Here is a 15,429-nt window from a genome sequence, read left to right on the forward strand (position 1 = left end):
ATAAAAATGTAAAAACTTTTTGAAACAAAAATAAATAAGGCAAGCCAGGTTGTGGTGGTGCACATCTTTAATCCCACCACTTGGGAGGCAGAGACAGGTGGATCTCTGTGAGTTCAAGGCCAGCCTGGTCTACAGAGCGAGTTCTAGGACAGCCAGGGATACATAGAGAAACCCTGTCTCAAAAAGCCAAAAAAATAAATAAATAAGGTAAAATAAAAAAAAAATGTAATATAGTAGGAAAGAGGGAAAAGGGAAACACAGGGGCAAAGAGAAAAGGATGTAGGGATGTACTTGCTCAACATGCACAAACCCTTGGTCCATCACCACATAAAACTGGGCATGGTGGCACCAGGAGAGAGAGGCAGGAAGATCAGAAGTTCAAAGTCACCCTCATCTACATAGTAAATTGGAAACCAGCCTGAACTACATATGACCCTGCCTGAAAATAACAAGGAAAGGGAGGTAGGGAGTAAAAACATGAAAGTCTTGCTTCTTAGAATCTATACATAGGAAAGTATGAATACTACTAAAAGTGAAGTGAGGAGAAAAAGGAGGCTGCACAGAGGCAGGAAAACAGAAAGCAGGGCGAGCCTTGGAACAGATGGTCAATAGTAGACACAAGGTAGGGGAGAGCCTGCTACCTTGTAGACGCTCATCTTTGATATTCTGTCTGCTGTTGGAGAGCCTATATTAGACACGCGTCCAGAGTTCACTAGCGCTGTCTTAACTTTAGTGACTTCTTTGTGTACCAAGAGTCTCCGCTGAGCACACTTAGCTTTGCAGTCGGTCCATGAGCTGGGCAGGTTCTCTGGGGAGTCCCAGTGTTGTACCCCAAGCAGCTACTGTTCTAGCTAGAGAAGCTCTCCCAGGTGTGTGGGGAATAGGGAAGCAACCAAAGCACAGACGTCTGTGTGGGCAGAAGACCTGACTTCATACTTTACAAACACTCTGAGTATTGATGCTCCTGCTGAAGGAATTCAGCAGTGGGTCTCGTGTTCCCTCGGCGGTGAACAGTAAATAGGCAGTTCCAGAGGTTGTTCTACCTGTTAATCTCAGGCTCAGGGCTCTCAGACTCCGGGGCTATTCTCAGTGATGAAACTACATACCCTGGAGTTGTTGCAGGCTAGCTTCAGACTCAGAGACAGAGTGGGGGCGGGGAGAAGAAGAAAGAGTGTGTGTGAGAGGGGGGGAGGAGAGAGAGAAAGGGAGAGAAAAGAGTGTGTGTGTGTGTGTGTGTGTGTGAGAGAGAGAGAGAGAGAGAGAGAGAGAGAGAGAGAGAGAGAGAGAGGAAGAGAGAAGTGTGTGTGTGAGAGAGAGAGAGGAAGAGAGAAGTGTGTGTGTGAGAGGGAGGGAGGAGAGAGAGAAAGGGAGAGTGTGTGTGTGTGTGTGTGTGTGAGAGAGAGAGAGAGAGAGGGAGAGAGAAGTGTGTGTGTGAGAGGGAGGGAGGAGAGAGAGAAAGGGAGAGTGTGTGTGTGTGTGAGAGAGAGAGAGAGAAGGAGAGAGAAGTGTGTGTGTGTGTGTGTGTGTGTGAGAGAGAGAGAGAGAGAAGGAGAGAGAAGTGTGTGTGTGTGTGTGTGTGTGTGTGTGTGTGAGAGAGAGAGAGAGAGAGGGAGGGAGGGAAGGAGGGAGGGAGAGGTGTTTGTGTGTTTCTCCCGTTTCTTGACCTGACTAGCCTGCTTTTTGGTACATCATCTGTCTTTGGTTCTGTACTTTTCAGCTATCTGTCACTACCTTTATGAATTTCCGAAGCTTTTCTTTCTCTCTTGGGGAAAGGATCTGTTTCTTATCCTGACTTTCCCTCTTAACCAGGTCACATGGGAGCAACTTGTAGTCTACCATTTTACTGCAAGACAAAGCCAGATTGCTTATTTGGCCCCAAGCCTCAATTTGCTATTCTGTTAAATACTTAATAGATTGTTGAAATGATAAAGTTGAATAGGATTTGCTCTTCTCCCCCACCCCCCAGATATTCTCACCATGTAGATTAGGATGGCCTGAAATTCACTAAGTAGCCCAGGTTGTCTTCAAATTCAAGACCCTCCTGCTTTTCTCTCCTGAGTACTGGGATTACAGGGAGTGCCACCACACCCAGTGAGGAATTACTTCTGCATTATCGCCAGCCTAAATTGTGCTAACAAACTTTCCACTAAAAACAATTGTTTAGGTCTTTTGTTGGATAAATACTTAAAGACATCAACAGTTAACATATTCAGTCTTCCAGCTGGCAGATGTGCAGGTAACAGCTAAATTGCCATTCTCTGTAGTCCTAGCTTTAGTGCCGGACAATGTAGCACAGTCATGCTAAGTGTTACAAAGTTAACAAGTAGGTTCTTGCGACCTTTAGATTCTTGTTAGAAATATTAGAAAATTGGGTTTTGTATGTGTGGTCATGATACATTTGTCACTATTCCAATGCATTTAAATAGTGTAGTGTACATAAAACTGTTGTGTATTCCTGACAGCCTAGTGGCTTTCAGGGAGAATTCAGCAGTGTCTGCTGTGTGCTCTGCTTTAGTGATCTAATCTCAGCTCCAGCAGTGACTCACTTTAAAGACACCAAAGAAGCTTTTACCTCTCTGGTTTCTCATGCCTTTATTTAATTAATGCTTACAGCTGCGTTTGCAAAGGTGGAATTGTGATACCAACCACGTGGGGCATTATAATGCGATGCTTGGTCCTAAACTACAGACACTTGAAGTTAAAGTCTATGAGTTGATTTCTAAGAAATTTTTCCACTTTTCTTTCAGTTTATATACAAGAACACTTTACCTGAGATACAGGCCAAAAGTGAAGGTAAGTCTTGCTGTGAGGCAGGGTGGTGGTAGAAGATGAAGTGGATGTGAGAGACAAAGGGGCTATGGAGCGGTTGAGGGGCAGCAGACATCAGTTCTGAAGTGCTCGCTCTCCATCTTCTACTGTGATCTTAGAGAAGCAGCTTCTTTAGACCCAAGTCACTTCAACAGAGTGGAGCTGTTGGTAGCTACATTACAGCACTATTTTAAGACTTTAAGATTAAGGGGCTGGGGAGATGGCTCAGCAGTTAAAGCATGTTCTGTTCTTTCAAAGGACCCACGTTCCATTCCCAGCACCCATGTCAGGTGCCTCACAACCACCTCTAGCTCCAGCTTTGGGAACCCAGTGCCCGCTTCTGACTTCCATAAGCACTGTGTTCATATGTGTGCATGTGCACACAGGTCCGCCCCCCAGTTCCTTTAGGAGTTACAGATTACGTGCCTGCTTCATTTGCATAGATGAAGTGAAGGTAGATTTTGAGAGCTGATGTCAGGAAGGCCTTGCTGTGCTCAGGCTGCTCATACTAACAGCCTAACACGTGTGACCGTGCAGACCCCAGCCTAACACATGTGGCAGTGCAGACCCCAGGACGTGTCATAATAACAGCCTAACACGTGTGACCGTGCAGACCCCAGGACGTGTCATAATAACAACCTAACACGTGTGACCGTGCAGACCCCAGGACATGTCATAATAACAGCCTAACACGTGTGATCGTGCAGACCCCAGCCTAACACGTGTGACCGTGCAGACCCCAACCTAACACGTGTGACCGTGCAGCCCCCAGGACGTGTTAATCCTCCTTCCTCTTCAGGTGGCACAGAGCAGTCTCTCCTCTCATCCTGTCCTCACCTGTCTCCACAGTTTCTCTTGGGGATCTGGCCCATGGTCATGTTTGAACCTCAGAAGAAACACTGATGAATTCTTCTATCAAGGAAACAAAAGCACCTGCTGTAGCTCTGGCAAGATGGCCCAGAAGTCCCCAAAGACTCGCACATTCAGACACCATGCCCGTCACAAGAGGTGGATGACTCAGCCGCACAGAATGAGCGTCGGTTTGTTGACTGTTTAGCTCCTGGCTTTATCTCATTTGTCTGTGACCTAAGATGCTTACAGAGAAACTGATGGGTGTATATTTATATTCTAGAATGGGAGAAGTTGGACTTTTCTTAGCAGGTTAACAGTCTGTGCTGGTCATTCATGAAAAAGTTAATATTTTTTATTTTTTTTTTACAAGAGTTGCATGTTAATTATATCTTTCCTAATTGTTGATTAAATATTGAACAAAGTCATTAAGGACTGGCAAAATCCCATTTCCAGATGGTTGACTGTGAGCCAGTACTTAGCTGTGTCAGCTTTGATTTATATTATTATATTAACCTCACAGCTTCCTGGGTAGCCCCGCACTACCTGCCTTGGTGCTAGCTGGGGCGCTGTAAGCAGACTCCGACCTGCCCGTGAGTGGGCTCTGTTCGGGCTCTGGCCCACAGCCAGTCGAGGGGGCGGGCCGTCTGTCTGTCATTCCGCTGGGAGTTCTTTCAGGGCTCCTATCTTTCACCAGTTAAAGTCTGTTGTTTTGCTTTGTTTAATTTTCAAGTTATTATTATTTTTGCATCTAGCAAATTTATCTGGTGGCCTGGCCTACCCATATTCTGTATGCCAGCATAGTTTAAATGAAGTTACCAGGGGAAGTTGGACATTTTTTACTTCTTGCATTGTGCAGTATTTCCCAGTTTTCAGAGAGGTCATGGCTATACCCAGACACATGTCAGATTAACTCCAGTAAAACGGTCAGTACTGTTTTGCATAAAGCTTATTAAAGTATTTGCTCCTTCATTTTTTGAGGAGAAGAAATACAAGTATTGAAACAGTACTGACTTGTAACTTCTCAGCATCTAAAACTTAACAAGTCAGTAATAGCAGTAAAATCTCATGGGGAGGCAGATAGGCCTAATTTGGATCTCAGTGTCAAGAAATTGAATTGATTGTCACAAACAATAAATGAAAGATCATATATCTATTGATTGCATCCTGAGCTATGGCTTCAAAAGAAAAGTAGGGGTTTTTTTCTCATGCAAAATTGATAAAAACAACTTTCCCATTTTCCCAAGAGTAATTAAGAAGCCTTAGCCTGGCAGGGTGATGCACGCCATTAACCCCAGCACTCAGGAGGCAGAGACAGGCAGATCTCTGAGTTTAAGGCCAGCCTGGCCTACAAAGTTCCAGAACACCTACAAGGTGTTCTTGAGACTGTGGAGACCGGGATTTCAAACAGACAAACAAAAAGCATTTGGTTCTTTAGGTAGTCTTGGTACATTTTTAAAACCAACATTAAACAAGCATACCTTTTATAAAAGCAAGACATGCCAAAACATAAATCTAATGGCTTAGAGGTATAGGTGGCCTTGTCTTCAAGGTGTTCTTGAGGCTGTGGAGACTTGTGTCTCAAAAAACAAAACAGCAACAATAAAAAACAAACAAATAAAAAGCATTTGGTTCATTAGGTACTTTTGGTACTTTTTTAAAACCAAAAATGTTTCCCAGATGGCCATTAAAGAAACACACCTTTTATGAAAGCAAGACATGCCAAAACATAATCTAAGAGAACCTCAGTTGTACTTTCACTGTAGACATGGGTCAGAGTCCAGAGTGTGCCCACTGAGATGCCCGGGAACTGTGTCCTGGAACAAGAGTTGGAGCAGAGACACATGGATAGCGATGGAAATAGAGACCTTTCACTAGGAATAGGACTGGCAAAGGTCTAGGACTGAAAGGTCCTTGGCCAGCAGAGCCTCTGTCCTGTGTAGCACATTTACACGGCCTCCATCTTTCTGGCAATTAGAGAGGTCGGGCTTATTTTAAAGCATACTGTTTTGTTATGCATATACCAGAGTTGGAAAGGTTTCCAGTCTCCCCTGGTGTGGTTTCTGTTTGTTTGCCGCCAGAACTTCCTGTTCGCCTACCTACCTCACTCTACCCCATCCTCAGAGCTGTGGTAAGGGGCTAAAGGATAATAGCCTATTTGTGTAATTTCCATGCTGATGAGGAATATAGTCCTTGCCAAAGAGAGACCACAAAGCTCTCTTTCTGTTGTTTCTATTGGTTGGAGAGGAGGCTTTGGAGGACTTGAATCCCTGTATCATAATGAGCTAAGTTTGAAATTGTCATATCCTAGAAGACACGAATTGTACAGGATTAAAAATGCAAGAATTTGAGCTGAAGAGATGGTGTAGCAGTTGAGAGCACTGATTGCTCTTGCAGGGAACCTGGGTCTGATTCTCAGCACCCACACGGTAACTCACAACCTTCCATCCCTGCAGTTCCTGCGGCTCTAGTGACCTCCAGACACACACATGGTACACATACGTATCTACAAGCAGAACATCCATACACCTAAAATAAATAAATCTCTAAAAAGTTGTCAGTGCAAGAACAGTATGATTATACCAGAAGTGGCCCCAGGAAGGACCTGAATCAGGAAAACCAAAGCTATGTTTGTGTAAATTGTTCTGGATATGATCCTTTAGACTGCTAAAATACAAAGCAAAACAAAACCACATACACACACACACAAACAAAAAACCCAACTGATGGTTATATATTGAGATCATGGTAAAATACAAAAAAACAAAAACAATTTTTAGGGAAAAATCCAATAGTAGAATAGATTAAAGAAAAGATACTATGGATTGTAACCACAGTTACCAACAGTGCCAAAAGAAAAAAAAAGCAAAACATACAGTTGTAATTACTGATAGATTTGTAATAATTTATCTTTGCCTTTAAGAAGTTAAAGCATCCCATTTGTTGTCTTTAAGTCCTTCAGCCTTTTCATAGCTTAGAGGAGTAGGTGGCCTTGTCTTCAAGTCTTGAGTCTGTGGAGACTTGGGTCTCATGGACCCTGGTGCCACTTCCTTAGAATGAGCTCCACAGGCTGTATCCGTCTCCAGATGTCTAGTGCCCGTCTTTAACCAGCTTTAATGCCCTGCCAGCTGCAGTCTGTTGTCTCTGCCCAGGCTCGCCAGAGAAGTAAGACTGCACTAGGGCACTGCGTTCTAACCACAGTAAGGGAGACTTCCCTGTTTGGGTAAGACTTAATAATATGTCCTTTTTATTACACAGAGTAAGTATACCCAGTCTGATGTTACTGCTTGGTGATATCGTAACTCCTATAATTTTCATTTTGGAAAGGAAGTTCAACTTAAAGCTCTTTGGCAAATCCATCCGTCATTCTAGATGTAGCTCAGCCTTACTGGAGTCTCATCCATCACTGTACAGTAAGAGCACTCTTGTAGGAGGAGCCCGTCCAGCAGAAGAATTCTCAGCACAGCGTCCAAAGAATTGGGTCAAAATAGAGCATTTTCATGCTGTTTTATTTTTGTTACCCTTGACTTTTTTTTAAAAATAAAATAAAGTTTTAATTTTTTCCAGAACCAGTTTGGAAGACAGTCTTTATTAAAATCTCTGCGTCCCGTGCAATGACTTAGTGGGCTTTCCTGCTGTGGTGCATGCGTAGTGTTCATTTCATATACACAAATGTCACGTCAGGGGCTCATGAAACATTTGATAAGCAAAAATTACAATTTTAATAGGTTTCAGGGAGTTAGGAGTATATTTATCATAAGGCAGTATGTATTTATCAGGCCTTTTAATATGTCTCTCACACGTTCATGTTTACCCACATTTAAATCCGGCCTGGCATTGAGGCTGAGAGCATTTGTTGCCCTTGCAGAGGACCTGGGTTCAATCCCCAGCACCCTCAGGTGCTCATGACCTCATAGCTCCAGTTCCAGGGGGCCCAGTGCCTCTGCTGAGGGTGACAGCCATCCATGTGTGCACTGTGTACATGCAGGCCAAACACTTGTACACATAAATCTTAAAAACAAAATTAGTCATACTAAGAGAAGCACACAATAAAGGTTTTTAAATGATAAATGAGATGCTCACAGGCTTAAGTTCTTCCTCAGAGTGAAAAATGACAAAGGAATTGCACGGAGACAGTTTGTGCAGTGAATAGACACGACGCAGAATAGTCGTGGATTCATATAATAATTCAAGAGGATTCATATAGCAGAATTAAACTCCACCTCTTTGAGATATAAGAAACATTTAGTGAGAGGAGATAGTTCCAAGGTAAAGCTGTAAGGTAGGATTAATTTTCCTTTCCTTTCTTGTTTAAGAGTTAATAATCAAGAGAGGTCACCTTCACAAAGGGAAATTTTTAGAATGGGATCTCTTCTCTCTTTAGGTTTATCCTTAAATAGACTGCACAATTCTTTTTTTTTTTCATAGAAAATTTTGTTCTGTTTGAAGGTAAAGAAGGAAAAGGAAAAGTTGGCAGAAAACACAGCCAGAGAATGCCTAAATTCTTTTTTTTTAAGAATTTATCTTTAGTTCTTACACAATCTTTCAACTTTTTGTTAATTTCTTACTCATTTTTTAACATTTCTTTATTTTAGATGTAGATTTAAAACTCTTATTAACTGTAAATTAAAATTTCAGTTTTTTCTTCAGATGTTTTAAATGTTCAATTAGGCCTGGTGGCAGTGGCACACGCCTTTAATCCCAGCTCTCAGGAGGCAGAACCAGGCGGATCTCTGTGAGTCTGAGACCAGCCTGGAAGCAGAGTAAGTTCCAGGACAGTCAGGGCTACACAGAGAAACCTTGTCTCGAAAAACCAAAAATAAAATAAAATTTCAGTTAAAGTAAGCTATCCATTTGTCATTTTTAATTGTTGTTATCCAGATCTTCCAGTTTAGTGTGTGTGTGGGGGGGGGGTCAAATATTCCCTATTTTGGGAAGCATAAAATCAAATTATCTTTAATTATATTTATCCAATTTTTAAATATTTATAACTTGAATTTATACAGCTACCAAACAAAACCATCTAGGGTACCAAATGTTCTTCCGTAAATTAGACACTAGAATAGGGGCAAGGAGATAAGAGGCTGAATGTTTGCAAATTAACAACCAAACATTCTAAAAACAAATTAAACCAAATGTTCTGAAACTACATGCATTGAAAACAAACACAGTGGACACCATACTGCCGACTGCTCACCAGCTCCGAGTAAACCAGTGGACTGTGGCCCAAACCAAGCAAGTCCAGGTCCCTGAAAAAGCTGACCAACATCTACTTAGGGAGGTAACACTAAGTGGTTGGGCATAGTGGGCACATTCTGGTACCTGACACTCGTCTCATCCTTGGAGCACCATGTTCAGGTGCCAGAGCTGCTGACGGGGCTGGGAAGACAGTTCAGGAGGTAGAGTGCTTACCCCCGTGCGTGTGTGAATCCCTAAGTTCAATTTCCAGCAACTCAAACACAACATACCTGACCTCAAACATGGAACCAAGCAAGTGACCATGACCTCGGAACAGATTAGATTCAGATTACCCCAAATAGTGTATTCCTACATGGTAACAGTTTTATAAAGTTTTTATAGTAGCAGAGCAGAGAAAAATCTTGGATCGTGGGGCTAGAGATGGTTTGATAGTTAAGAGCACTGTTCTTAGTTCTTAGCACCCACACCAGGCAGCGCCAACTGCCTGTCACTCCATTTTCAGGGCATCTGACATCCTCAATGCCTGGCTGGTGGCTTGCCAGATGTGTTACAGAGATCCATCTTCTCACGCCATAGGACACTCTTGGACCATCTTGCAGAGCCAGAATTGAGGAAAACACCAGTCAGATAATGTTTCTCTTCATTTTTTTTATGTAAGTCTTGAGCTCATGCCAAGGTGCAAAAGGGGCTTCAGGGACCATCAGATCCCTCTCTGTTCATTCTCTCAGCGTGACCATGTTTAAATCTGCTCTTTTTGGCTTGTGAGATGATATCGTATGTCAAGGCACATGTTTTTAAGCCTGATGACCTGAGTTTGACCGCCTGGATCCATGTAGTCGAAAGAGAACTGAATCTTGCAGGAAATTCTCTGACCTCTACTTGTGTCGTGGTACATACGTACACACTAAATAAATAAGTTTAACTAAAATTCCCTAACTATTACAGTCTTTAACTGGCATATTGGGAAAAGTGGCCAAGTTTAAACTTGAATGAACACCTAGATCTCACAGACGTAAATCCCACCCTAATCAAACATGCCATCCCCACCCCTTAGGACTTTGTCCCCACAGCCTTATATGCCCAGGCACAGTGGCAACAGGTCATTCTGCATCCAGTCCCTCCCATGAGCAGGGGATGAGGTGTGGGCATTTGAGAATGGCTTTGCCACAGCATAGGTGGCTTGGCCCACTGCCAGCGCATGTCATTGTGGGAACAGCAAAGGGATTCCCCAGGAGGGTTGCCAAAAGAGCACAGGAGCAGGTCTCTGCTCCTCTGGTCCAAGATTTGGCAAGTTCTAATTCAAAGGAACAATGAATTTGCCCTCCAACCAGCAATAAAGGAGTGCTCCCCTTGTTCCAGATCCTCTCTAGCATAAGATGTCATTTGTGTTTTGTTTTTTTTTTAGCTTAGCCATTCTGACAGATGTGAGATGGAATGACAGAATCATTTTGATTTGCGTTTCCCTGATGGCTAAGGATGTTGAACATTTCTGTGTTTCTCCGCCATTTGAGATTCTTCAGTTGAGAATTCTCTGTTTAGACATGTACCCCATTTTTAGTTGGATTATTTAATATTGATGTCTGGTTTCTTGAGTTCTTCATATATTTTAGAAATCAGTCCTCTGTTAGAAGGGGTGTTGGTGAAGATCTTTTCCTGTTTGTAAGCTGCCGTTTAACCCTATTGAAAGAGTCCTTTGCCTTACAGAAGCTTTTCAGTTTCGGGGCTGGAGAGATGGCTCAGAGGTTAAGAGCATTGCCTGTTCTTCCAAAGGTCCTGAGTTCAATTCCCAGCAACCACATGGTGGCTCACAACCATCTGTAAAGGGGTCTGGAGCCCTCTTCTGGCCTGCAGGCATACACACAGGCAGAATATTGTACACATAATAAATAAATAAATATTTTTTTTAAAAAAAAAAAAAAAGAAGCTTTTCAGTTTCATGAGATCTCATTTATTAATCGTCAGTCTTAGTGCCTGTGCTATTGGTGTTCTGTTGAGGAAGTCTTCTGTGCCAATGAATTCTGCTATGCCCAAATCCACGAAGTCCCTGCAAAAGCCAACAAGGAGACCGAGTCCCATACGTAAAAGCAAAGAGCCTTTATTTTAATCAAGTTTGAAAACTCAGTCTCTCTGCATGTTCAGGGTATTGGAATAAATGGAGAGTCCTGAGCTCAATTAGAATAGGGTTTTACAGTAGTGAAGGTGGGGGTGAGGGGTTTCTGAGGTTTTAGTACCCCTGATTGCCTGACATTTGTCTAGAGTGTCCTGGTGAATGTGCGCTGGCAGGTGGTCCAGTCTACAGCAGTTGGAATGTTAGGCATTTCCTTTGAATGGTCTGTTCTTGGGTGGTGCTCAGGTAATCTCAGTTTGTGGTCCTTCCTGCAACAAGGTATTGCTTCAGGGTAAACTACTGAGACCCAGGCCTCCATCTAAATTTACCAATGGCCGGAATTCTACTCTGGCAGGCGATAATGGTTGGAAGTAAAGAACATCCTTTGGGTGACCTGTCCATACTTAGCTTATCCTGACTGGCTCCCACATTTCCCCCTTCACGAGCACAGATGACAGGACTCAGTCTTGGGTCCTGCTTGCCCCTGGTTTTAAGGGAGCATGGAACTACTTAAATTATTTATCTTGTCCCCCATGCCAGGGAGTTTCTCCTTGTCTCAGCCTTTGAACCTATTTTGGTCAGGTATTGGGATGATGTGTTCCTTTCCACAACTACTTCAAGCTGACATTGGGGTGTTGTTATCCAGGCCCAAGCAGGTAAAAGGCTAGTCAAAGGTGGGGCGGGGGACATTTAGGCAATGGGGCACCCATCAGACTTTGTTGAAGGAACAGGGAGTGTTCATATCAGCTGGACTGGTCCACATCAGCTTTCAGGAAGTCCAGGGCTCACCACCATTCAGAGCAGGTTGTAGTCAGCAACTATGCTTAGATGTGTCTGTCTGCTAGCCAGGTGGAAGCCTATTGAGATAAGTTTAAACTGGGAACAGAGTTAAAATGAAACAAAAAAACCCATATTGTAGAAAAAGCAGATAACAGGTATCTACAATCAGAAGGAATGGACTCCTACCTTTGAGTCCTAGCAAAAACTACAGATTTTGGTTAGAAGCATGTATATTTTTCTGCTCTTCAGAGAACCATGTATGGTTTGACAGAGATGTCTTTGGTCCAATGAGAAACACCTTTAAGTTCATACTTAAATGGCAACCAGAATAGGTCTAAAATCTTGAGCTTGTGACCCACACAGTAAGTAGTCACTGCTCTATCAGCTTATTAGAACTACCATGGGAGGGAGTTAGAAGCATTTTTCATATTGTAAGTCATTTCTTTTAGACCCTCAAAGCTTATGAACTTTTATATCCTCAGGCCTTAAAACATTTTTTTAATGAGCTAACAAGTTGGCTATAGATTTGTGGAAAAATCTGGATACCTTTTGCTACTAAACTGGCATTATAACTGTCCTAGCCGTTAATACTATCAGGGATCTCAAAAGGATAAAGTATATCTGAGTACAGACCAAATAATAGTTTTTAAATCTGTTAAAAATGACAGGGACCAAAGTCCATATACGGTTAGTCATACCCAGGTCTCCATAGCATTGGAGGCAGAATCTCTTAATTACCCCAGAGTGATTGTCTCTAATTACCCCAGAGTGACTGACACAGACACACCATTCTTTCCCAGAAGAGGAGGTCTAAACCTCTTAGTATTAATACAAAATTATGACTCAGTGTATCCAAATAGCTTAAACCCTAACAATATAAAATATAATACATTTTATCGCACAGATGTCTCACAGCCTTATACATTTATTTAAAAACCTAAAATCTCTTAAATGTCTTTCTGCAATATCAAAAATAAAGTACTTTCTTGGTCCCACCCTCGACAGCATGTACATAGCCTGTCTTTTAGATCTCAGCCTGCTCCATTTCACTGTTGTTATTCTTTTGGTCTGGTCCCTTTAAGGGCAAGTCACGCCCACTCCCAGCCACTTCTGACCTCTCCATTGCCATCTTAACCCCTTCCTTCTGTTCCCTCTTTTGGCGTGTGCACATGTGTCTCCTCTATGTCTCTCTGTCTCTCTGCCTCTTCTTTAAGTAATAAATGTTTAGCTTTATGTTCAGCCTTATGTCTATTTACTCTGCTGTCTGGTCACCCACCCGCCTGACTCTCCCAGCCACATGGCTGGCACCAGCCTGTCCGGGATGCGCTCCACCCAGGGCTGCCGCTCGCTGCAGGGAACCTGCACCGCTCTAGCCGTCTCTGCCTGGACTAGCGGCTGCGATCACCCCAGAATTATTTTTTAAAGAACAAAAACTGTAGCTGGTGCTTTTGGTGACCGTCACCTGGCGCTGTCATTTCTAAAACTATTAAGGTCCATTGTTGCAACTGTCCATTCTCTGGGACTCTAGTCCTGTTATACATTTGTAAACTTTAGCTGTTTTTTTTTATGATCTCTTTATGTCTTTATAACCATTTCACCTGGGTGACTCTTAAATTAACAAAGTCTTGCAGGTAGAACAAAGGACATTTTGAGTATAAAACGATTGAGGTGTAGCTTTAATTTGTTTTAATCCAAACTATCTTGGAGATTTGTTAGGCCCACCCCATGTGGCCACCTTTAATCAGGATGGTGGTGAAATCATGTGGCAGTCATTTTTTTTAACTCTAGCAAAATGGCAATCCAAAATTTAAAATGGAATCATGCCTTATGTTTTGTTTTTTTTTTTTAAATTACCCATGCATAGATTTTAAGTAAGTAAACCTCGGGTCTAACAAAGGAAGATCCATAATACAATTAAAAAAAAAAAAACAGCATATAGCAGTTTTAACATTATCTGTATCAAAAAGTCATCTGAATTTCTGCTAACCCAAATTTAGTAATCAGAGCTCAGTGATAAATTTTTGAAGTCAGGCCCATAACAGCACAAATAGACCATTTCTGTCTCGGCTCCATGCTGACACAAACTTTTTAACAAAACAAGCATATTTAATATTTGCATATATGAGAAACCACAGCAAACATAGTTTACATCCTCCTTTGTCCTTTGATAACTTTTTATATACTTTTATCCATTTTTTCTCTTTATTTCTTTAGTCTCCTGCTTTCTCCCTTGCTTTTTAGACAACATACCAAAATCGTTCTTTCGCCTTTTAGACAACATAAAATCTCTTATTAAAGACTTTCTTGTGCTTTTCCTCAGTGGTGTATGATATATTGTATGGCTACAATATTTTAAACAAGAACAGAAACATGCATATACTATAACAGAAAAGGCCTTTAAACTTACATCACAGAAAATCCTGTACTAGTATGAAACATTTGAGACCAACAGTAGTTTATATATATATATATATATATATATACATATATATATATATATATATTAACCAATAGTAATTTGTAACCTACCCCTATAAATGATGACAGATATTTATGACCCACTGAATCTGAATGGTCAAAGCAGCTCTGGTGGAGGGAAGTCTGGCTATAGTATCATAGCATGGCCATTGCAACAACACCTATAGCCAAAGTTCTTGACCCGCGAGCCAAACCTTAGTCAGGTTTGTCCAGAAGTTGAGACACGCAGCCCCCAGGGAACTCATCCACCAGCATGGGAGGAGGCAGGGTGGTATGCAGAATGGGGGGGGGGGTTGTTAACCTCTCCAAGCTATAGCAATTAACCCCAGATTCTCTTGAAGGACCCCAACTTCATTGGGGTCACAGTTAAAACTGTGGTTTTAACTTTAACCACAGTTATAACGCTCTGCAAAGGTTTTCAGATAGCAAGCTTCATTAAAGGCCGGGATGCTGAGCAAAGACACCTGAGCAAAGACAGCCTTATCTGGCTGCGAGACAGGATGGATTGGTCATAGGAACAAAGAAAGAGAAGATTGCGAGGCCTGAGTCACGTAGAAAGCGAGGCTCGTCACAAGTCAGGGGCTGTGCAAATCGCCAGCCAAGCTAGGAAGGCAGGAAGAGATAAGAAAAACAGGTAGCACAACCCCCTCCAGGTGGGTCTGGACAACCCCCTCCTTGGTATTTAGGTAAAAGGTCAAGAATGTGCCACTCAGCTTAGCCTTATTTGAACTGACCAATGAAATGAAAGCTTTTCTGCTTCTGTACCCGCGCTTTTGCTCCCCTATAAAAACCCCTCATCCCCAACCTGCAGGCGCGCAAGCTCTTCGAGAGACTTGTCGCCCAGGTACCTGCGTATCCACCAATAAACCTTCTGCTGTTTGCATCCGGCTGCGTGTTTTCGACTGGTCTCTGGGCACGGGGTCCTTCCCGAGGGAAGACGCCCACGAGGGAGCCTTTCACTCTGTTCAGTGTTTGAAACCTTATTGGGGTACATCCACCCCCTAAAACTGTGGTTGGCAGCCTTGTTCCATTGCAACAACAAGGCCGCATAGCCCAGCCACCCATCTACACAAGCACGCTGCCCCGCAGCCTCTTGCTTGGGGCCAAGGTTGACACCTTTTCATGAAATGTTTAAGGTGGTAAGGAAAATGTACTCTTATGCTTATGGCCCTATCTCTAAAGTTCTGTAAGTGATCCCAGTGTCAAAG

General features: G+C 42.6%; 1 protein-coding gene across 5 annotated transcripts in view; it reads left to right on the forward strand.

Annotated features, from left to right (window-relative positions):
* Acer3 (alkaline ceramidase 3) overlaps positions 1-7,226 on the forward strand; it is a 71,548-nt gene extending 64,322 nt beyond the window's left edge. For all 5 annotated transcript variants that reach the window (XM_085682959.2, XM_048435095.3, XM_048435096.3 and 2 more), the window contains 2 exons: positions 2,748-2,793; positions 3,658-7,226. In XM_085682959.2, coding sequence (XP_085539085.1) covers positions 2,748-2,793; positions 3,658-3,711 — 100 coding nt within the window. In that variant the 3' untranslated portion in view covers positions 3,712-7,226. The remainder of the gene's footprint in view (positions 1-2,747; positions 2,794-3,657) is intronic.
* The last annotated feature ends 8,203 nt before the right edge of the window (positions 7,227-15,429 follow it).

This window comes from Myodes glareolus, chromosome 24, assembly GCF_982192425.1.
Source record: "Myodes glareolus chromosome 24, mMyoGla1.1, whole genome shotgun sequence".
In the NCBI taxonomy this organism is placed as follows: domain Eukaryota; kingdom Metazoa; phylum Chordata; class Mammalia; order Rodentia; family Cricetidae; genus Myodes; species Myodes glareolus.